Source organism: Mytilus californianus, unplaced genomic scaffold (genome assembly GCF_021869535.1).
Source record: "Mytilus californianus isolate M0D057914Y unplaced genomic scaffold, xbMytCali1.0.p SCAF_3, whole genome shotgun sequence".
Lineage (NCBI taxonomy): Eukaryota > Metazoa > Mollusca > Bivalvia > Mytilida > Mytilidae > Mytilus > Mytilus californianus.
Genome location: NW_026262679.1, coordinates 118869974 through 118888217, shown reverse-complemented (window position 1 = coordinate 118888217; position 18244 = coordinate 118869974). Strand labels below are relative to the sequence as shown.

The 18244-nt window shown below is 32.3% G+C and overlaps 2 protein-coding genes across 2 annotated transcripts; both read right to left on the bottom strand.

The window, feature by feature from the left end:
- Window positions 1–207: 207 nt before the first annotated feature.
- Window positions 208–6074, bottom strand: LOC127733735 (shematrin-like protein 2). The gene is made up of 3 exons (XM_052243051.1): window positions 5377–6074; window positions 1215–1532; window positions 208–312 (listed from the first exon to the last, which is right to left on the bottom strand). Exons 1-3 carry the CDS (start codon window positions 6071–6073, stop codon window positions 293–295), a joined length of 1035 nt encoding a protein of 344 aa, XP_052099011.1. The 5' UTR covers window position 6074; the 3' UTR covers window positions 208–292.
- Window positions 6075–12946: 6872 nt separating this feature from the next.
- LOC127733616 (heterogeneous nuclear ribonucleoprotein A3 homolog 2-like) lies at window positions 12947–14286 on the bottom strand. The gene is made up of 2 exons (XM_052242936.1): window positions 13547–14286; window positions 12947–12973 (listed from the first exon to the last, which is right to left on the bottom strand). The coding sequence occupies exons 1-2, from the start codon at window positions 14283–14285 to the stop codon at window positions 12954–12956; spliced, it is 759 nt and encodes a 252-aa protein (XP_052098896.1). The 5' UTR covers window position 14286; the 3' UTR covers window positions 12947–12953.
- Window positions 14287–18244: the final 3958 nt, after the last annotated feature.

The window sequence follows — 18244 nt, the reverse complement described above, 5'->3', positions numbered from 1 at the left end:
CTTCACGTTCAGGTTAAAAGTAAGGTTTGTTATGTTCAACGTAAATTTTTCTGTAGAATGGTTGTGGGCTTTTGTTTGTCATTTCACCTCTTTTGGTCGCGGGTTTTCTTCCACGAATCATTTACGATTGCTTTCTTTGTATGTTTATATTTCCTTCAAGGTAAATATAGAAGACAGGACTTGCATGAAAAATCTAGTAGAATGAAATAGTTTGTATTCCTTTTAATATTCATAAACCATTATAAATAAAATTACACATTTGTATAAAATCGCCATCAATTCTTCATTGATTCTAATATGTTCCTTTTTTACCTGCAATGATAAAAACAATGTTGATATTATAAGGTGATTGCATTGCATTATTTGGAAGAAGAGTTGTGAGTTAAGTTCATGTTCTCTAAAGATTTAGTTAAATGTAAATTCTGATAAAATTGCTCAAACCTTCAGTTCTATTCAGTATGTTCCGGTTGTTCATATTTTATCTTATTCTTCCGTACATCTCTCTCATGGTTTTTTTTTATATTGTTGTCACTTGTTCTTGTCTTCATTTTTGATTTAGAGAAAAAAGTAAAACAACAAAAATTCCGAACTCCAAGGATAATTCAAAACGGAAAGTCCTTTATAAAATGGCAAAATTAAAAGTTCAAACACATCAAACGAATGGAAAACAACTGACATATTTCTGACTTTGTATAGGCATTTCCTTATGAGGAAAATGGTGGATAAAACCTAAGAGAACTTGTTTTGATTTAATTTTAAATCACTTTCAAAAAAGGAACAAATGCACGAGGTCTTAGAGAAACGACTTCAATTTCAAAACTGATTTTGAATTCTTCAATCCTTTCAAAACAATGTTCATTTTTTATACATTGCTATGATGATATTGTCTTGTGTATAAATATTGTTAATCTCGTCGTTGTGTAGCGGACAAGCAGGTATTGTTATGTTTGAACAAAAAATGGACCATTTTACACCCTTCCTTAGAATGTTATAAAATCATTCATCATGCGGCAAGAAATTTTTTACGAATGACTTTTGATCATATCTCACGTATCAAAACATCAATCTCACTCAGTCGACATGTCAGATGAATGTCACGTTGTATAAACCTCCCCTTATGTAACAGTTTGGCAAAAATAATTGTATTAAAGTTATAAAATTGTTGCATTTAAATAAGATGTTTTTTTTGTACTGTATGATGTAAGATTACTCACCTCCAAATTTTCCGAAACTGCCAAAACCACTGTGGTGGTTTCTTCCACTTATGATTCCACCAATGGCACCCATACCATTACCATTTATACCACCAATACCATATGATCCATAACCATTCAAACCACCAATACCATATGATCCATAACCATTCAAACCACCAATACCATATGATCCATAACCATTTATACCACCAATACCATATGATCCATAACCATTTATACCACCAATACCATATGATCCATAATTATTAACACCGTATGCCCCAACTTTTCTTCTCTTATTTCCTTCTTGTTCCTTCATTGACATGAAGTAGATTTCTAAGATGAATGAAAAGAAGTTAACATTATCGTTACATTTGACGTTCTTCTACATAATCTTTTTTTCTCGCTGAATAATTCAAAATTGACTATTTTGACGCATCTATCCCACTGAACTTAAAATAAAGTATACAACAGATAAGCTTGGTCTGATAATGTCGCACCTTGCACTATCATTGACATGTTTCTCTCGTTGTAGCCACACACACTTTCTCATCGAATATGAATTTTCACCGAATGGTTTCTGCAGATGAGCAACATAACGCGTGCTGTTAGTCCATTAGAGGGTATGGAGAACTACATAAGTTTTACGGACATCATAAAAATTGGTAGACCCAAACGACAGGCCTATTTCTAATATCACAAGAGACATGTTTTTACTGTCTCAGATCTTTAGATACTAGAATAGTTGTTAGATATGTAATTTTGTTCATTTTTTTACATATTGCAGATTGTGACATTTTGACTGAGTATGGATATGGCTTGGAATTCATACGTTTTTAATGTTATCTTGATTTGTATTTTTTAAATCGATTTATGAGATTGAAACATCTGTAATCTACTGTTGCCAACACTTGTAGTGGTTTGTACGGCTTTGCGTAAATTATTTTCCTTTGTTATACCGAAATATCTTTGTAGAATCTATTAGTTACTAACACGTCCGTTCTTTGTCGTCAAAAACATTCATTTTAGAATATGACATTGTGTTTTGTATCATAATTCCTCTATGCTCATGGTATTGTCAGCTTTTATTGGTCTTTACAAAAGAATTTAGCTATTAACTACTCATTATACCTTAAGTATGTTTATGTTTAGGGTAGTTAATGAAGTGAAGCTTTGAATGCCCCCTAAGTAACTTCCCTCCCTTTTTTCAATATTTCAGGAACTATTGAACCTCCCGGAGCACATTTGATCACTGTTGGTTTTTGTGTCAATTTTAATGCTCATCGCCGCCACGTTCGTTAATTATTACAATATATTCATACAGGACCTTCTCGTGGAAAATAGCAGAATGAAAGGTAGCTAGCATTATTGTTTAATCCTCACTTTTTTTATTTATTGATAATGTCCTTTCAAATACTTTAAATGTTTAATCGTTATATTAATCGAATATTTTCGATTGAAAAAAGATCAGATTCAGTTAGGTCTGATAAATAAAGGTAACAGTAGTATACCGCTGTTCGAAACTCATAAATCGATAGAGATAAAAACAAATCCGGGTTACAAACTAAACCATCGAACGACAATTAGAAATCGACAGTGAGAACGGAACTTAACGACAAAAAATGAAAATCTCAAGCGTATGAACTTTCAACATTTTTGTAGCTTGATATTGGAAAATGTTTACTCAGATACAGTATCTGAGTATGAGCTATATTTTTGTAATGTATACTTTATTCCAGACCGTTTGTTTCCCAAGAGGATGACTTTGATCATGTTACAACTTACAAAAATACACCAAACTAAAAATTTTTATTGATTAGTTTTTATTTCTTATCATAATTTGAAAATGTCTTTTCGAAACTTTCGGTCACCATCACGAACTGGATGACCGATACGATGGTTTGGTGTCTTAATTCACTAGCATGGTTTAGCAATTTGATATCTTGGGATACCAGTACAGTCGGCTAATCTGTAATTTAACTGATTGTGGCCTATTCCCGACTTTTTTCGTATTCCCGATCATGACATTTTGACTAAGGGTGATGCCTCCATACAAAAAAAAATTAACTCACAAAAATACTGATCTCCGAGGAAACTTCAAAATGGAAAGTCCCTAATCAAATGACAAAATCAAAAGCACGAACACATCAAACGAATGGACAACAACTGTCATATTCCTGACTTGGTACAGGCATTTTCTTATGTAGAAAATGGTGGATTGAAGATTACCATGTTCGTGTTTACCAATCTTTTCAAGTTACGTGTAAAATGGTGTGGATTTTAATTATTTTATCAGAGAGGGTAATTATTTGTCTTTCTACGACTAATTTTTTTTTTTTAGTTTTCTTCTTACTAACCATTCATTGTAGCCATTCTCCCATCCTCTTTTCGTCGATAATGACATCACCGAATAACAAAAAACACAAAATGTGTACCTACATGAACAACACAAAAGGTTTTCGCAGATACTGAAAGCTGGTTCAAATCTTATTTCAATTAATAAACAATATGTTTCCAAGACTTATATATCATCCAGCAGCCTTCCAACTGGTTGATTGTACGACGTCATACCTGTCTGCGAAAAGCGATGTGATTTCCTGTTTGTTTTAAGGGCTCTGCATGACAGCCATACTGCCTATCCTAAATCTTTGTATATGTGAAAAAATCTAGTAAAGGTGTTTAGTTATTAGTGGTAGCGAAATCCCTGACTTTATTATATGAATTTAACTTTTACACATATATTTTGTTCATTAAAATCTTGAACGGTGATATGTAACGCACAAATCGAACAGATATACACACCGTATGGTCAAAGATCATTACTGTCCAAAATTTTTTAAATCATTCAGTACATTTTCTATTTGATTTACTTTTAGTATTGGTAATACATACGTAGAGCAAACGTATTTTTGTTTTTATTTAATTTTCATTGGCACATGTGTAGTTCTTTTACATGATAAATAAAGATGAAACATTACTTTTTCAGAGTGAGATTAAGACAAAATCATACAAGCATCCCTATTTGATTTTACGTAACTTCATCTTCAGGTTATAAGTAAGGTTTGTTATGTTCAATGTTTTTTTTTTTGTAGAATGGTTTGTGGGCTTTTCTTTGTCATTTAACCTCTTTTGGTCGCGGTATTTCTTCCCACGAATCATTTACGATTGCTTTCTTTGTGTGTCTATATTTCCTTCAAATGTAAATATGGAAGACAGGACTTGCATGAAAAATCTAGAGGAATGAGATAGTTTGTATTTCTTTTAATAATCATAAACCAATATAAATAAAATAACAAATTTGTATAAAATCGCCATCAATTCTTCATTGATTCTAATATGTTCCTTTTTTACCTGCAATGATAAAAACAATGTTGATATTATAAGGTGATTGCATTGCATTATTGAAGGAAGAGTTGTGAATTAAGTCCATATTCTCCAAAGATTTAGTTAAATGTAAATTCTGTTAAAATTGCTCAAACCTTCAGTTCTATGTATTTTCCGGTTATATTTTATCATATTCTTCCGTCCATCTCTCTCTTGGTTTTTTATATTGTTGTCTCTTGTTCTATATTTTGGATTCAGAGAAAAAGTAAAACAACAAACATTCCGAACTCCAAGAATAATTCAAAACGGAAAGTCCTTTATAAAATGGCAAAATCAAAAGTTCAAACACATCAAACGAATGGAAAACAACTGACATGTTCCTGACTTTGTATTGAATTAATTTTAAATCACTTTCAATAAAGGAACAAATGCACGAGGTTTTAGAGAAACGACTTGGCCCGTACAATTTCAAAACTGATTTTAAATTCTTCAATCCTTTCAAAACAATGTTCATTTTTTTATACTTTGCTATGATGATATTGTTAATCTCGTCGTGGTATAGCAGACAAGCAAGTATTGTTATAAGTGAACAAAAAATTGACCATTTTACACCCTTCCTTAGAATGTTATTAAAGTCATTCATCATGTGGCAAGAATTTTTTTACGAATGACTTTTCATCATATCTCACGTATCGAAACATCAATCTAACTCAATCGACATGTCAGATGAATGTCACGTTGTATTAAACTCACTCTTATGTAATAATTTGGCAAAAGTAATTGTATTAAAGTTATAAAATTGTTGCATTTAAATAAGATGGTTTTTTTTTGTATTGTATGATGTAAGATTACTCACCGCCAAATTTTCCGAAACTGCCAAAACCACTGTGGTGGTTTCTTCCACTTATGATTCCACCAATGGCACCCATGCCATTACCATTTATACCACCAATACCATATGATCCATAACCATTCAAACCACCAATACCATATGATCCATAACCATTCAAACCACCAATACCATATGATCCATAACCATTTATACCACCAATACCATATGATCCATAACCATTTATACCACCAATACCATATGATCCATAATTATTAACACCGTATGCCCCATAAGCGTTTATATTATTATATCCTCCAAGTCCTCTACCAAATCCATAACCAATGAAAGGCCCGATTCCTTTACCGTAAACACCATAATTTCCATAACCACTTAATCCGTTCAATCCTCTTCCATTGAAATACCCGTATCCAGAAAGTCCACTCTGTGCAACAAACCCATTGTTTCTAGCATAACCGCCAATGTTTAATGGTGAACCGTAACCATAAACGTTGTTGAAATATCCCCCGTATCCATACCCTGATCTACCATAAGACGGATATCCAAAGCCACCATTTCCTTGATATCCATAACTACCAATATTACCTGGTCCAAACGGATTTCCGTATGTTTTGAGGTTATGTTTGGGACTGTATCCTTTTTCGCCGGCCTCAGATGCCACAAGTCCGAAAAGGGCTAAACAAATTAATACTATTGGTGTCATGTTTGTTGGTTCTGAAACGGTTTTTAATAATTCGTTACAATAATGAACTTTATGATATAACTGCCCTTTCTCTGAATAACTTCCAAACATAAACAAATCCGGACGACGGAAAATATTGAAGTAAATAAAGGGAGTACAGAACACCTAAGGGACTTAACTCTTAAAACTTAAAGATTAAACTTAAAAACCGGCTGAGCGTTTTAATTACATACTATAGGTAAAGAGAAATCAACCTTCTCGATGATCAAAACTTGTGTTTGTCAAACTGGTATACACCCAATGAAATAATTCCTGTAAATTGTGTGGTTCAAATTTCTTGAAATTTCTATATTTTCGTCAAAAGATCAAAATAAATATTTTGTCAAATTTCTATGAAAATTAAACGAGCCACATCTAATTTTGTCAAATTGTTTGGTACCCCCTTAAAGGTAAGCATAAAAAAAATGTCAAAAACAATGGGTCAGACAAAGTTGAAAACATATTCTATAAGGTAAAACTTATCTGACGTGAACGTTTATGAAATCTAGTTAACAAAAATAATGCGAAATATACACGATATTTTGCGAGACAAACATGAAACATACCTTATAAGCAAATCAACTGCTTACTTCTGTGTCTGTCTATGTTGGTGTGTTCCTTGTGATAATTTTCTAATTGTTGTACCTTATATACCATGATCACTGACCAAACATTTTGTAATAATCAGTTATAGAATAGACATTTTACATTGATTAACCTTTTTATAGTGGGTTTATTTAAACAAGGTTAACCACAATCATAGAATCTATTGTCAGCAAATATTTATTGTCATCAATTGTTTGTTGCTATTGTTTTACCCGCTGTTAACATCGTGGTTTGTGGACGAATTTCACATTTTAGTGGTATCTGATATTCATAATGCATGTGTAATTCAGTATTAGGGAAATTCTTCGTTTCATTTTATTATCCGTACACTTTCCCTGGTATCAATGTTCTATATTTCTAATATATTCTTATTACTTTTGTCGTATATAGTACATTTCATTATTGTCTTGTAATAGGCTAAATATTCTTTTTTTTTTATTGTTTTGTTAAAGAAAATATCGATAGAAAGAATATGGGTAATAAAATGGGTTAAATCTAGCAGGTGAATTTCATTATTTAGTCCATTGATTGAAAGAGCTACGTGTTAGATTCCTTTTGATAAAAAACTGAAAAGTATTAAAAACCAACCAAATCGTATCATTAAATGTTACAAACATTATTCCGTCATTCATCATTTCTATTTTCTTTTTAATTTTGTTGTACATATTTGTTTTAGGATTTTTTATTAAATTTTTTTTATAATATAACGGGTTTTTTTAACTGCTAAAATATATTCTGTTTTTTATAATTATGCCACATCACTACCAAAAAAGGGACTTTCTTCTTATAGATGAATGTCTTTCATAAGAGCGTTTTTGTGGTTAATGACTCGTATTGAATTTTGTTAAAAATTGTGTGTTTACAATATGTGGAGCAGGATCTCCTTTTCCTTCTGGAGTACCTGAGATCAGCCGCGGTTTTGATGAAGTTTTATGTTGCTTATTTCCTATGTTGTAGTGTGTATACTTTTTTTTTGTCTTTCGATCCTTTTTCGAAATTTTTTTCCATGACGACCTATGAATTTAAATATCCCTTCGGTACCTTCTGTCTCTCTTTTAGTGATGAGATAAAGGTTTTAACCATACCTCCGCTTTCAGTAACAACTTTTAAGGCCCCATTTATTTTTTGCACTAGATGCGCATTTCGTCAAGAAATGTCTCTTTTGTGATGATCGAGGCTAATATATTTGAAAATCCAAAACTTATTAAAAAATGATAAGCTTTTAGATTATATGAATACATTATTTTTTCCAAACAATAGGTATCAGATCTTTTTTTTTTCGGTCATATATATTCAATTATAACTGTATGGAACAACATACACACTTTCCCTCTAAATATTGTTTATTCAGTCAGAAAATTAGACCAAGTTAACGTGAAATGTGGTAAAAACTGTACACACACACAATGTTATATATATATATTTCGTACTGGGAATTATGGTGACATACTACTTTTTACATGCGATTCATTAGTCGATATATTTTAATCTTTATAATAACAATAAGTGGAACATGAATTGCATTTCGTCAAATGTGTTTTCAGGTTTGATGGACATATAAGAAATATAAAAAATGTCATGAACGTTTAAAAGCTTAAACAACTGAAACGGATAAAACAGTCAAATACGACTATGGAATCAGGCATATGCATAAAGCAGATGATTCTTTATTCACACATTCCTTTCTCAGACATGTTTGTTTTTTATTGCTTAAGGCGAAGTTCCTCCTCGTTAATTAATGCAATGAAAACGTCTCTGTGGTGTTTTGAAGATCAGTATGTTTAACAGAGGAAATGCAAAAAAAAAAATTAAAAGATATCCTTTACAATTGATTAAAATTGTTATATAGTAAACAACTAATTACGCAAGGTCACGTCTTTATCTTAAATCCGTTGGCTGTATACTGATTGATAATTTAGTCTGGGAGAACATGATTTATTGACTTAATATAATTGATTTTCAACTAGCAGTAAGCACGAGTACTCTCATATCGGCGCTTTATGTCTATTGGTTTTATGTTAGTTGGGTTTTTTGCGCTTCGTTTCGATCTATTGAGCGATTTGCTACTGTTTTTTCCAGTGTGTTCTTATGTTGTGCTGTTACACCACCGTACAAAGTTATGGGATTGTTCACAAATATGTTCAACCCAGTCACAGTCTATATTTGCATGTCCAGAGTCAATAGCCTATCAGTCAGTTGTTGCCGTACGCTGACCCATAATTTCATATATGCATGTCATTTGAACTAGTTGTCTCTTTGGCAATCATATCACATCTCCTTATTTTATATAGGATTCCAAAACCTATGGGTTTTGTAACATCTTTATCTATTATCAAAGAATAAAATGTTGCTGGACACATCAAATTTATAAAGTAAAATTGTTATTGTAATATTCCATAACACATATATTGATGTTTTACAGATATCTAGTATCGTTTATCTGTGTATATAAAAAAGAGGGCATATACTCTGTTTAAAACTCTATCATTCAAACAAAAGAATCTTTGAAACTAACATCATCATCATGCTTGTTTCATTCAGAGCATATGTGTAACCTTTGGTAGACAGTAATCATTCCCATGAAAACCAACTATGCATATCTTATTTCTTCTAGTTCCTTTAACATGCTTAATGAAATGAGGTAGACTTGAAAGAGGAGCTTCTCAAGATAAAAGTTAGCATGGTCCTTAAATTTGACATTCTGCTTCATAAACATATTTGTTTTCTCACTGATAATTCATAGTTGACGATATTGACGATAAAGTGTACTACAGATACGCCTGGTCTGGTCACATCGTACTTCACACTACCATTGATATTAAATCATCGTAGCCACAAAGTCGTCCTCGTCGAAAGGGACTTTTCACTGAATGGTTTCTTGAGATAGGCATATAACGCGTGCCACTAGTCCTGTGTTCACATGCATTGTCATTTATATTGTCATAATTATAAATTAACTGTTTACCAAACTTTGAGTTTTTCGAAATACTAAGGATTTTCTACCACAGGAATAGATCACCTTGGATGTATTTAGCAAAATCTTCCGATGCTTTTTAACTTTTTAATTTATTTTGCCTTTTAACTTTTTTGATTTAAGCGTCACTGATGAGTCCTTTATAGACAAAACACGAGTTTGGCGTACGCAATTACTGCCTGGTGTCTATGATATATTTAGATGGTATGGAGCAATTTGGTTTGTCTTAAGCAATGTTTTACGGAGTCTTATAAATCCAGTTTTTAAATTTCGTCGAAATCAATACGAGGAAGAACGACTGAAAGTAACACTGAATAAGTTATGCGGACACTATCATAATAAGCTGATTCGGAAGATGTGTCTAAACACACCAGAAACTTGTTTTTCGTGGTCTTAGATACTACAATAGTAGTTATAAATGCAATTTCTGTGATTTTTATATATTCCTGATTGTAATATTTTGAATAGTACGGATTTGCATAGCTTAGTCTGTCGAGTTAGTTTATTTTTGTTTGTTACCTTGATTTGTATCTTCTTAATTGATTTACAAGATTTGAATATATGTAAACATCTGTTGCCTAGCTTTAAAGTTTTTCTTTTGTTTTAGTTATTTTGCTTTGTTGTTCCTTAATATCACTGTTGCATCTATTGGTTACCAAGCCGCCTTTTTCTTGTCTCAAAAAAGATGTTTTCATTCCAAAAATCTGTATTACTTTTGACCATGTTGTTGTTAGTTTTTAATGAACGCAAATCTAGGAAAGTTAACTACGTACAGCTTTGAATACCTTCTTAGTAATTTCTCCCTCTAATTGTTTTCAATCGGTTAAGATTTGAATTTGGTAATGTGTTTCATGTAAAAAAGCGACATTTACAAATTATATAGTGTTTGATTTTAAACACTAGATATGACTCATCTCCGTATCAATTTAGGTGCAAAATGGTTTTAATCGTGATGCTATATTCTCACTGCTGTGTTATTTGGTTTTTTTTTACTTTTGCACAATCTGCATACAAGACCTTAATAGCAGAATGAAAGGAAGCTATCATTATTGTTTAACCCTCACTTTTTGATGTATTGATAATGTCATTTCATTGGATATTAAATGTTTGGTCGTTATATCAAACGCATTTTTTTATTGAAAAATGTCCAATTCAGTTAGGCCTGCTTAACATTGAATGACAATTGTAATCTCACAGTGAGGTTCGATTGAGAACGGAACTTAACGACTAAAAAATACACCTCAAATTGTATGTATGTACTTTCTACATTTATGTAGCGTGGTACTGAAAAATGTAAACTCCGATACAGTATCTGAATATGAGCTATAATTTTGCAATGCATACTTTATTCTAGAGCTTTTCATGATAAGAAGTTTCGAAAAAGATACTACTTACTAAAATACACCAAGAGAATTTTTTTATTGTGTTATTTTTTATATCTAATTTTAATTTGAAAATATCTTTTCTAAAATTTCGGTCCTCATCACAAATTTGTTTACCATTATATGTGTTGGTGTCTCAACTCATAATCATTTTTTAGCAATCTTATATATCTGGATACAATCGTCTGATTTGTAGCTTAACTGATAGTGACCTATTCTTTATTGTGACATTTTGACCAAATTCGAAAAGCATGCGGTCAATGCATTCATACGGTAGACGATTACCCTATCGACGCACGTGGTCGCGCTCCATTTGGATTAAATGTCATTCATTCCCTCGGTGCTTGTTTTTTGCCTTCGTTTGTCTCCTTTTTAATCTACTTAGGATATTCAAACAATGCTAGGGTAGAGTCGACAAAATTACCAATCGCCATTAGAACTTGTTTGACCAAAACGAAAATCTCTGTCACAGCTCTGAGTGCAATACAATGTTGTTTGGGTTTTGACTTATTGTTCTTGGTGTTCATGTTGATCAATCTTTTCTAGTTTCGTGTAAGATCCTCTGTTCTGTTTTGGTATTTTTATTTGAGGAAGTAGTTATCTGTCGTTCTTCGACATTTTTAGTTCTCTGCTTGCTCGCCATTCGTTAAGGACATTCTCCCATCTTCTTTTCTTCGAATGAAAATTCACACATGTATTTTTGATCGAGTTAAGCCATTTCAATTGATATTTTGTAAAGTGTCTTTTTATGTTGTAATGTTACACTACTGTTTTTGGTGACGGTGAAGGTTGGCGCCTGTTAAAACGTTTAAAACCCGCTGCATTTGTATGCATCTATCCTATTCAAGAGCCTGTTGTTCAGTGGTTGTTGTTTGTGGATGTGGTTCATAAGTGTTTCCCGTTTCTCTTTTTTTAGATAGATAAGACCGTAGGTTTTACTGTTTGAATTATTTTACACTAGTCATTTTGGGGTCCTTTATAGCTTGCTGTTCGGTGTGAGCCAAGGCTCTGTGTTGAAGGCCGTTCTTTAGCCTATAATTGTTTACTTTTTACACATTTTGACTTGGATAGAGAGTTGTCTCATGGGCTCTCATACCACATCTTATTATTTATATATACAGAATGTGTCCTTGCCATGAACAACAAGACAGGAACTCAGAGATACTGAAAGCTAGGTGAAATATATTCAAGTTATAAATAAACCATGTTTTACAGACAATCAGTAGCATTCCAACGGGTTTAGTGTATGACGTCACAATTAGTCTACAAAAAGCATGACCATTTTACCGTTAAGTTTTCATGGGTCGAATCTGATTTAACGGGTTTTAAAAACAACATGCCCAGCAAAATTAGAATATGATATCCTGTTAGTTATAAGGGTTTTACAGGAACCGCAAGACTTCCAAACGAAATCTTTGTTTCTGTGAAATAATTTAGTAAAAGTAATTACTAATTTGGGGTAACGAAATACCTGACTTTATAATCTATCAGCTGCACATATGATTAGTTCATTAAACATTTAAACGGCAATAAAGATAGTGGAAAGCGAACAAGCTGTCAAATATACACACCGTATGGCCAAAAATGGAAATCATTTAGTATTCTATGAATTAGATCTGCTTTCAGTACATGTAATACCGACATAAAGCAAACAGGTAGTTTTGTTTTTATTCAAATCTAACAGCACTTTTTTAGTTCTTGTCTTTTATATAACCAATAATGATAAAACGAATAATGGTATGTCTATATCTCCTTTAAATCTTATTACTGAAAAGAGGACTTGCATGAAAAATCCAGCAGGATGAAATTGTTTATATTCATTTTAATATTCATAAACCATTATAAACAAAATAACAAATTTGAAAAAAACGCCATCAATTCTTCAATGACTCCGTGGATTCTAATATGTTCCCTTTTTACCTGCAATGATAAAAACAATGTTGATAGTAGATGGTTATTGCATTGCGTTTTTGAAGTTAGAATTAAGTGCATATTTTCCATAATTATTTTAGTTAAATGTAACTTCTACTAATTTGCTCAATCCTTCAGTCTAATGTATTCTCCGGTTGTACGTATTTTATCTTATTCTTCCGTACATCATCCTCTTGGTTTCTGTATTCTGCTGTCTATAGTTTTCCTTTTTGATTCAGAGCATTGGTATTTAATTAATGTAAATCATCTTTATAAAAAAAAGGAATGCACGAGGTATGAGAGAAACGACTTTGCCCGTACAATTTCAACACTGCCTTTAAATTCTTCAATTTTATAAAAAAAAAAAAAACTAAAAAAAACAATCATGGTGAAAAGATCAAGCAGTTATTACTATGTTTGAATAAAACATGGTTCATTTTACACTCTTACTGAGATAATTATTCGTTTCAATAATCATGCGGTCTTAAGTAACAATTTGTCAATAGTAATTGTATTAATTGTTTATATTATCGCATTTAGATGACATGATTGTTTTGTACTGGATAATGTAAGATTACTTACCCCCAAATTTACCGAAACTGCCAAAACCACTGTGGTGGTTTCTTCCATTTATGATTCCACCAATGACACCCATACCATTACCATTTATACCGCCAATACCATATGATCCATAACCATTTAAACCACCAATACCATATGATCCATAACCATTCAAACCACCAATACCATATGATCCATAACCATTCAAACCACCAATACCATATGATCCATAACCATTCATACCACTAATACCACCAATACCATATGGTCCATTATTATGAACACCGTATGCCCCATAATTATTTATACCGTTAATACCATATGTCCCATAACCATTTAAATTGTTATATCCTCCAAGTCCTCGCCCTAATCCATAACCCTTGAAAGGTCCTATTCCTTTACCGAAAACACCGTAATTTCCATAACCACTAAATCCGTTCAATCCTCTGCCGTGCAAATACCCGTATCCAGGATATCCACTCTGTGCACTATATCCATTGTATCCAGCATAACCACCAATGCTTAATGGTGAACCGTAACCATCAGCGTTATTGGAATATCCCCCGTATCCATACCCTGATCTACCATAAGACGGATATCCAAAGCCACCATTTCCTTGATATCCATAACTACCACTATTACCTGGTCCGAAAGGATTTCCATATGTTTTTAGGTTATATTTTGGACTGTATCCTTTTTCACCGGCCTCCGATGCCGCGAGTCCGACAAGGGCTAAACAAATCAATACAATTGGTGTCATGTTTTTTTGGTTCTGCAACGATATTCAATAGTAATCAATTGATAATAATGTCTTTGAATAACTTCAAAACATTAGCAAATCCGGATGATTGAAAATATTGAAGTAAATGAAAAGTAAAGTTGTAAATACATTGGAGCAGAAAAAGTAAGAGTTGAAAAAAAATATTCAGGAGGGTCAAACTTTTCCTGGCGTCAAAGTTCATAAAAAATATTTTGAAAAAGAAAATAATGCGAAATATACCAAATATGAAAAAACATGATCTATTGAGAGATAAACATGAAACATACCTTTTAAGCAAATCAACTGCTTACCTCTGTGTCTTTCTATGATTGCGTGTTCCTTGTGATACTTTGTAATTGTTAAGGTTTATATACCATAATCACTGACCAAACATTATCTTATAATCTGTTATAGAATAGACATTTGACATTTGTAATAGTGGGTCTGTTTAAACAAGGTTAACCTCAATGATAGAAATTATTGTCATCAATTATTTTTTGTTATTGTTTTATCCGCTGTGATCATCGTGGTTTGTGGAATTTCACCTATTATTAATATTTGATATTCATACTGGATGTGTAATTTAGTTTGAGGGAAATTCCTCATTTTATTTAAATATTCGTACAATTTCACTGGTATCCAAGTTGTGTATTTCTAATTATTTGTATCGTGTATTATACATTTCATTAATGTCTTTTAATACTGCATTTGTTATTTATTGATTCAAACTTAAAACACTTGTAATCATCGTTAACTGATATATTTCGCAACAAGCTAAATGTTCACTTTTTAATTGTTTTGTTACAAAAACTTGAATGTTGATTTCTTTTTTAGAAAATGTCTGGCAATAAAATGGCTAAAATCTGTCAGGTGAATTTCATTTGATAAGGTCACTGATTTAAAGAACCACGTGTTATATTTCTTTTAATTAAGAACTTAAAAGTATAATAGATCAATCAAATAACATTATGCAATTGTACCAACTTTATTTTATTAGGCAACATTTTTTTTCTCATATTTTTTAGTATTTTTTGCATTTATTTATAACGCTTCTTTCTATTTAAACTGAGAAAATATCTTCATTTTGGGATTGTTGTCAAAGAGTTTAGAATTATGCCACATCACTACAAAAAAAAAGATATTCTTCTCATAAATAAATGTCTTTTTTAAACGCGCTATTGTGGTAAATCGGGTAGGTAAATGGCTCGGATTTAATTTTATCAAAGATTGTGTGTAAAATGGCAATTTGTTTAAAATATGTAGAGCAGGATCTCTTTACCCTTCCGGAGTTCCTGTTATCAGTCCTGGTTTTTAGTGAGGTTCTTGTCGATTATTTCCTATGATGTGTTATGTATACTGCTGTTTGCCTTTGGTCATTTTTCTTTTTTTTTATGACGTTTGCAGTTTGTCTTTGACTTATGAATTTAAATATCCCTTCGGAATCTTCTGTCCTTCTTTAAGTGATGAGTTCAAGGCTTTTGCCATACCTCTGCTTTTAGTGACAACATTAACGGAATCAATTTTTCTGCACTAGGCGCGCATTTCGACAAAAATGTCTCGTCAGTGATGATCGAGGTCAATATATTTGAAAATTAAAAGCTTACTTTCAAAATGATAGGCGCTTCGGACACATGAAATTTATAACGTGTTGTTTTAATCTTCTTTCTTTTAGCTTATTTGGATTTTTTTTTCTAAATTATGTGTTTGCCTTATATACCCTATAAAATTATGTGCAACAAATCAAACACTTTATCCCTCTAAACAATGTGTATTCAGTAAATAGAAAATGACCAAGTTAACGTGAAGTATAGTTAATACCGTACATGAATGTTGCTCACACAACGTTAAGCATATCGTATTTGGACCAAGAGTGACATTTAATCGGTCGATAAATTTTAATCTTTATCATGACATTAAGCGGTACGGAACTCGCATTTCGTCAAGTGTGTCTTCAGAGTTGATGAATATACTTGGAAATCCATAAACTGTAATAAACATTTAAAACAACTGAAACGGATAAAAAAGTCAAATACGATTACTGAATCTAGGCATAACTCAGATGATTCTTTATTTGCACATTCCTTTCTAAAACCTTTGTTCTCCAAAAAAACAAAAGTTCCGTATTATCATTTAATGCGACGTTTCTGTCCTTTCAGATATCTTGTATCGTTCATATGTGTAAATAACAAAGAGGACAAATACTGTGATGAAAACATCTGATTCAAACAAGAGAATCTCTGAAACTGACATCATCGAGATGTTTAATCTGTTTCATTAAGAACATATTTGTAGCAATTGGTAAACATTTTTTCAGTGGTCATTCTCATGAAAACTAACTATGTTTCTCTTATTTCCTTCTATTTCCTTTATTTAAATGAGATAGACTTGAAAGAGGAGCTTCTCAAGATGAACGAAACTTGAGCATGATCCCTAAATTTAACATTTGACTCTGATTCAAACAAAAGGTTCTCAGAATCTGACATCATCAAGATGCTTGATCTTTTTCATTCCGAGCCTATTTGTAACCTTGGGTAGACGTGTTTTTCAATAGACAGTGGTCATTTCTATGGAAACTAACTGTGCTTCTCTTCTAGTTACTTCATTGAAATGAGGTAGAACTGAGATATGAGCTTTTCAAGATGAATGTAAACAAGTTAGTATTATCCATAAATTTCAAGATATGTTGCATAATATTATTTTCTCACTGAATAATTAAAAATGAAAACAAGAAGATGTAGACTTATTTGCAATGAGACAACTTTACACTAGACACCACATGAAGTTGCTGTAAGCACCTATATGTCACCGTACGGCCAACAACAATAAGTCAAACCTATACCAACTACCTATAAAAATCGCACCCATCCAACATAACTTGAATTAAAAGATACCACGGATAATCTAGGTCTAATGATATCACAATTTACACTACCATTGATCTCGTAACCACAAACCTGTTCTCATCGAATGTGACTTGTCAACGAATGGTTTCTTGCGATGAACAACATACCGCTTTCAACTAGTCCAATAGCACGTAATATACATAGTCTTGTTTGAAATAATCTTTGGGATCAAGCTTTTTAATTTCAACATAACTATGAGAAAGAACGGCTGACATTGATACTTCATAAGTTATACGGACACCATCACGATTGGTTGACTATGACCTGGAAAAAAATAAGCTATTAACTGCTCATTGTACTTCAGGTATGTTATTCAGTAGTCAGCACTTCTGTGTTGACATGAATAACCATTGATACGGTCATGATTATAAATTAACTGTTAATAAAATTTAGAATTTTTAGAAAAAACTAAGGATTTTCTACCCTAGGAATAGATTACCTTAGTTGTATTTGGCAAAACCTTTCGGAATTTTGGGGCCTCAATGCTATTCAACTTCGTACTTTATTTGGCCTTTTTAACCTTTTTGATTATAGCGTGACTGATGAGTCTTTTGTAGACGAAACGCGTGTCTGGCGTACAAAATTTTAATTCTGGTATCTATGACGAGTTTATTTACAATCACTGGGTCGATGCCACTGCTGTTTGGGGATTTCTCTCTGAGGGAATCACCAGCCCAGTAGTCAGCATTTCTGTGTTGACATAAACAATCATTGATATGGTCATACTTTTAAATTAACTGTTTATAAAACTTAGAATTTTTAGAAAAACTAAGGATTTTCTACCCCAGGAATAGATTACCTTAGCCTTTTTTGACAAAACCTTTCGGAATTTTGGGTCCTCAATGCTATTCAACTTCGTAATTTATTTGGCCTTTTTAATCTTTATGATTCGAGAGTCACTGATGAGTCTTTTTGTAGACGAAACGCGTGTCTGGCGTACAAACTTTTAATCCTGGTATCTATGACGAGATTATTTACAATCACTGGGTCGATGCCACTGCTGTTGGAGGTTTCTCTCTGAGGGAATCACCAGCCCAGTAGTCAGCATTTCTGTGT

Excerpts from the sequence above, each read along its gene's own strand:
- LOC127733616 (XM_052242936.1), bottom strand. The coding sequence starts at position 14,285 with ATGACACCAATTGTATTGATTTGTTTAGCCCTTGTCGGACTCGCGGCA. Across the intron at positions 12,974-13,546 it reads CAGTTTCGGTAAATTTGGGG|GTAAAAAGGGAACATATTAG; the intron begins GTAAGTAATCTT and ends TTATCATTGCAG.
- LOC127733735 (XM_052243051.1), bottom strand. The coding sequence starts at position 6,073 with ATGACACCAATAGTATTAATTTGTTTAGCCCTTTTCGGACTTGTGGCA. Across the intron at positions 1,533-5,376 it reads CAGTTTCGGAAAATTTGGCG|AAATCTACTTCATGTCAATG; the intron begins GTGAGTAATCTT and ends CATTCATCTTAG. Across the intron at positions 313-1,214 it reads CAGTTTCGGAAAATTTGGAG|GTAAAAAAGGAACATATTAG; the intron begins GTGAGTAATCTT and ends TTATCATTGCAG.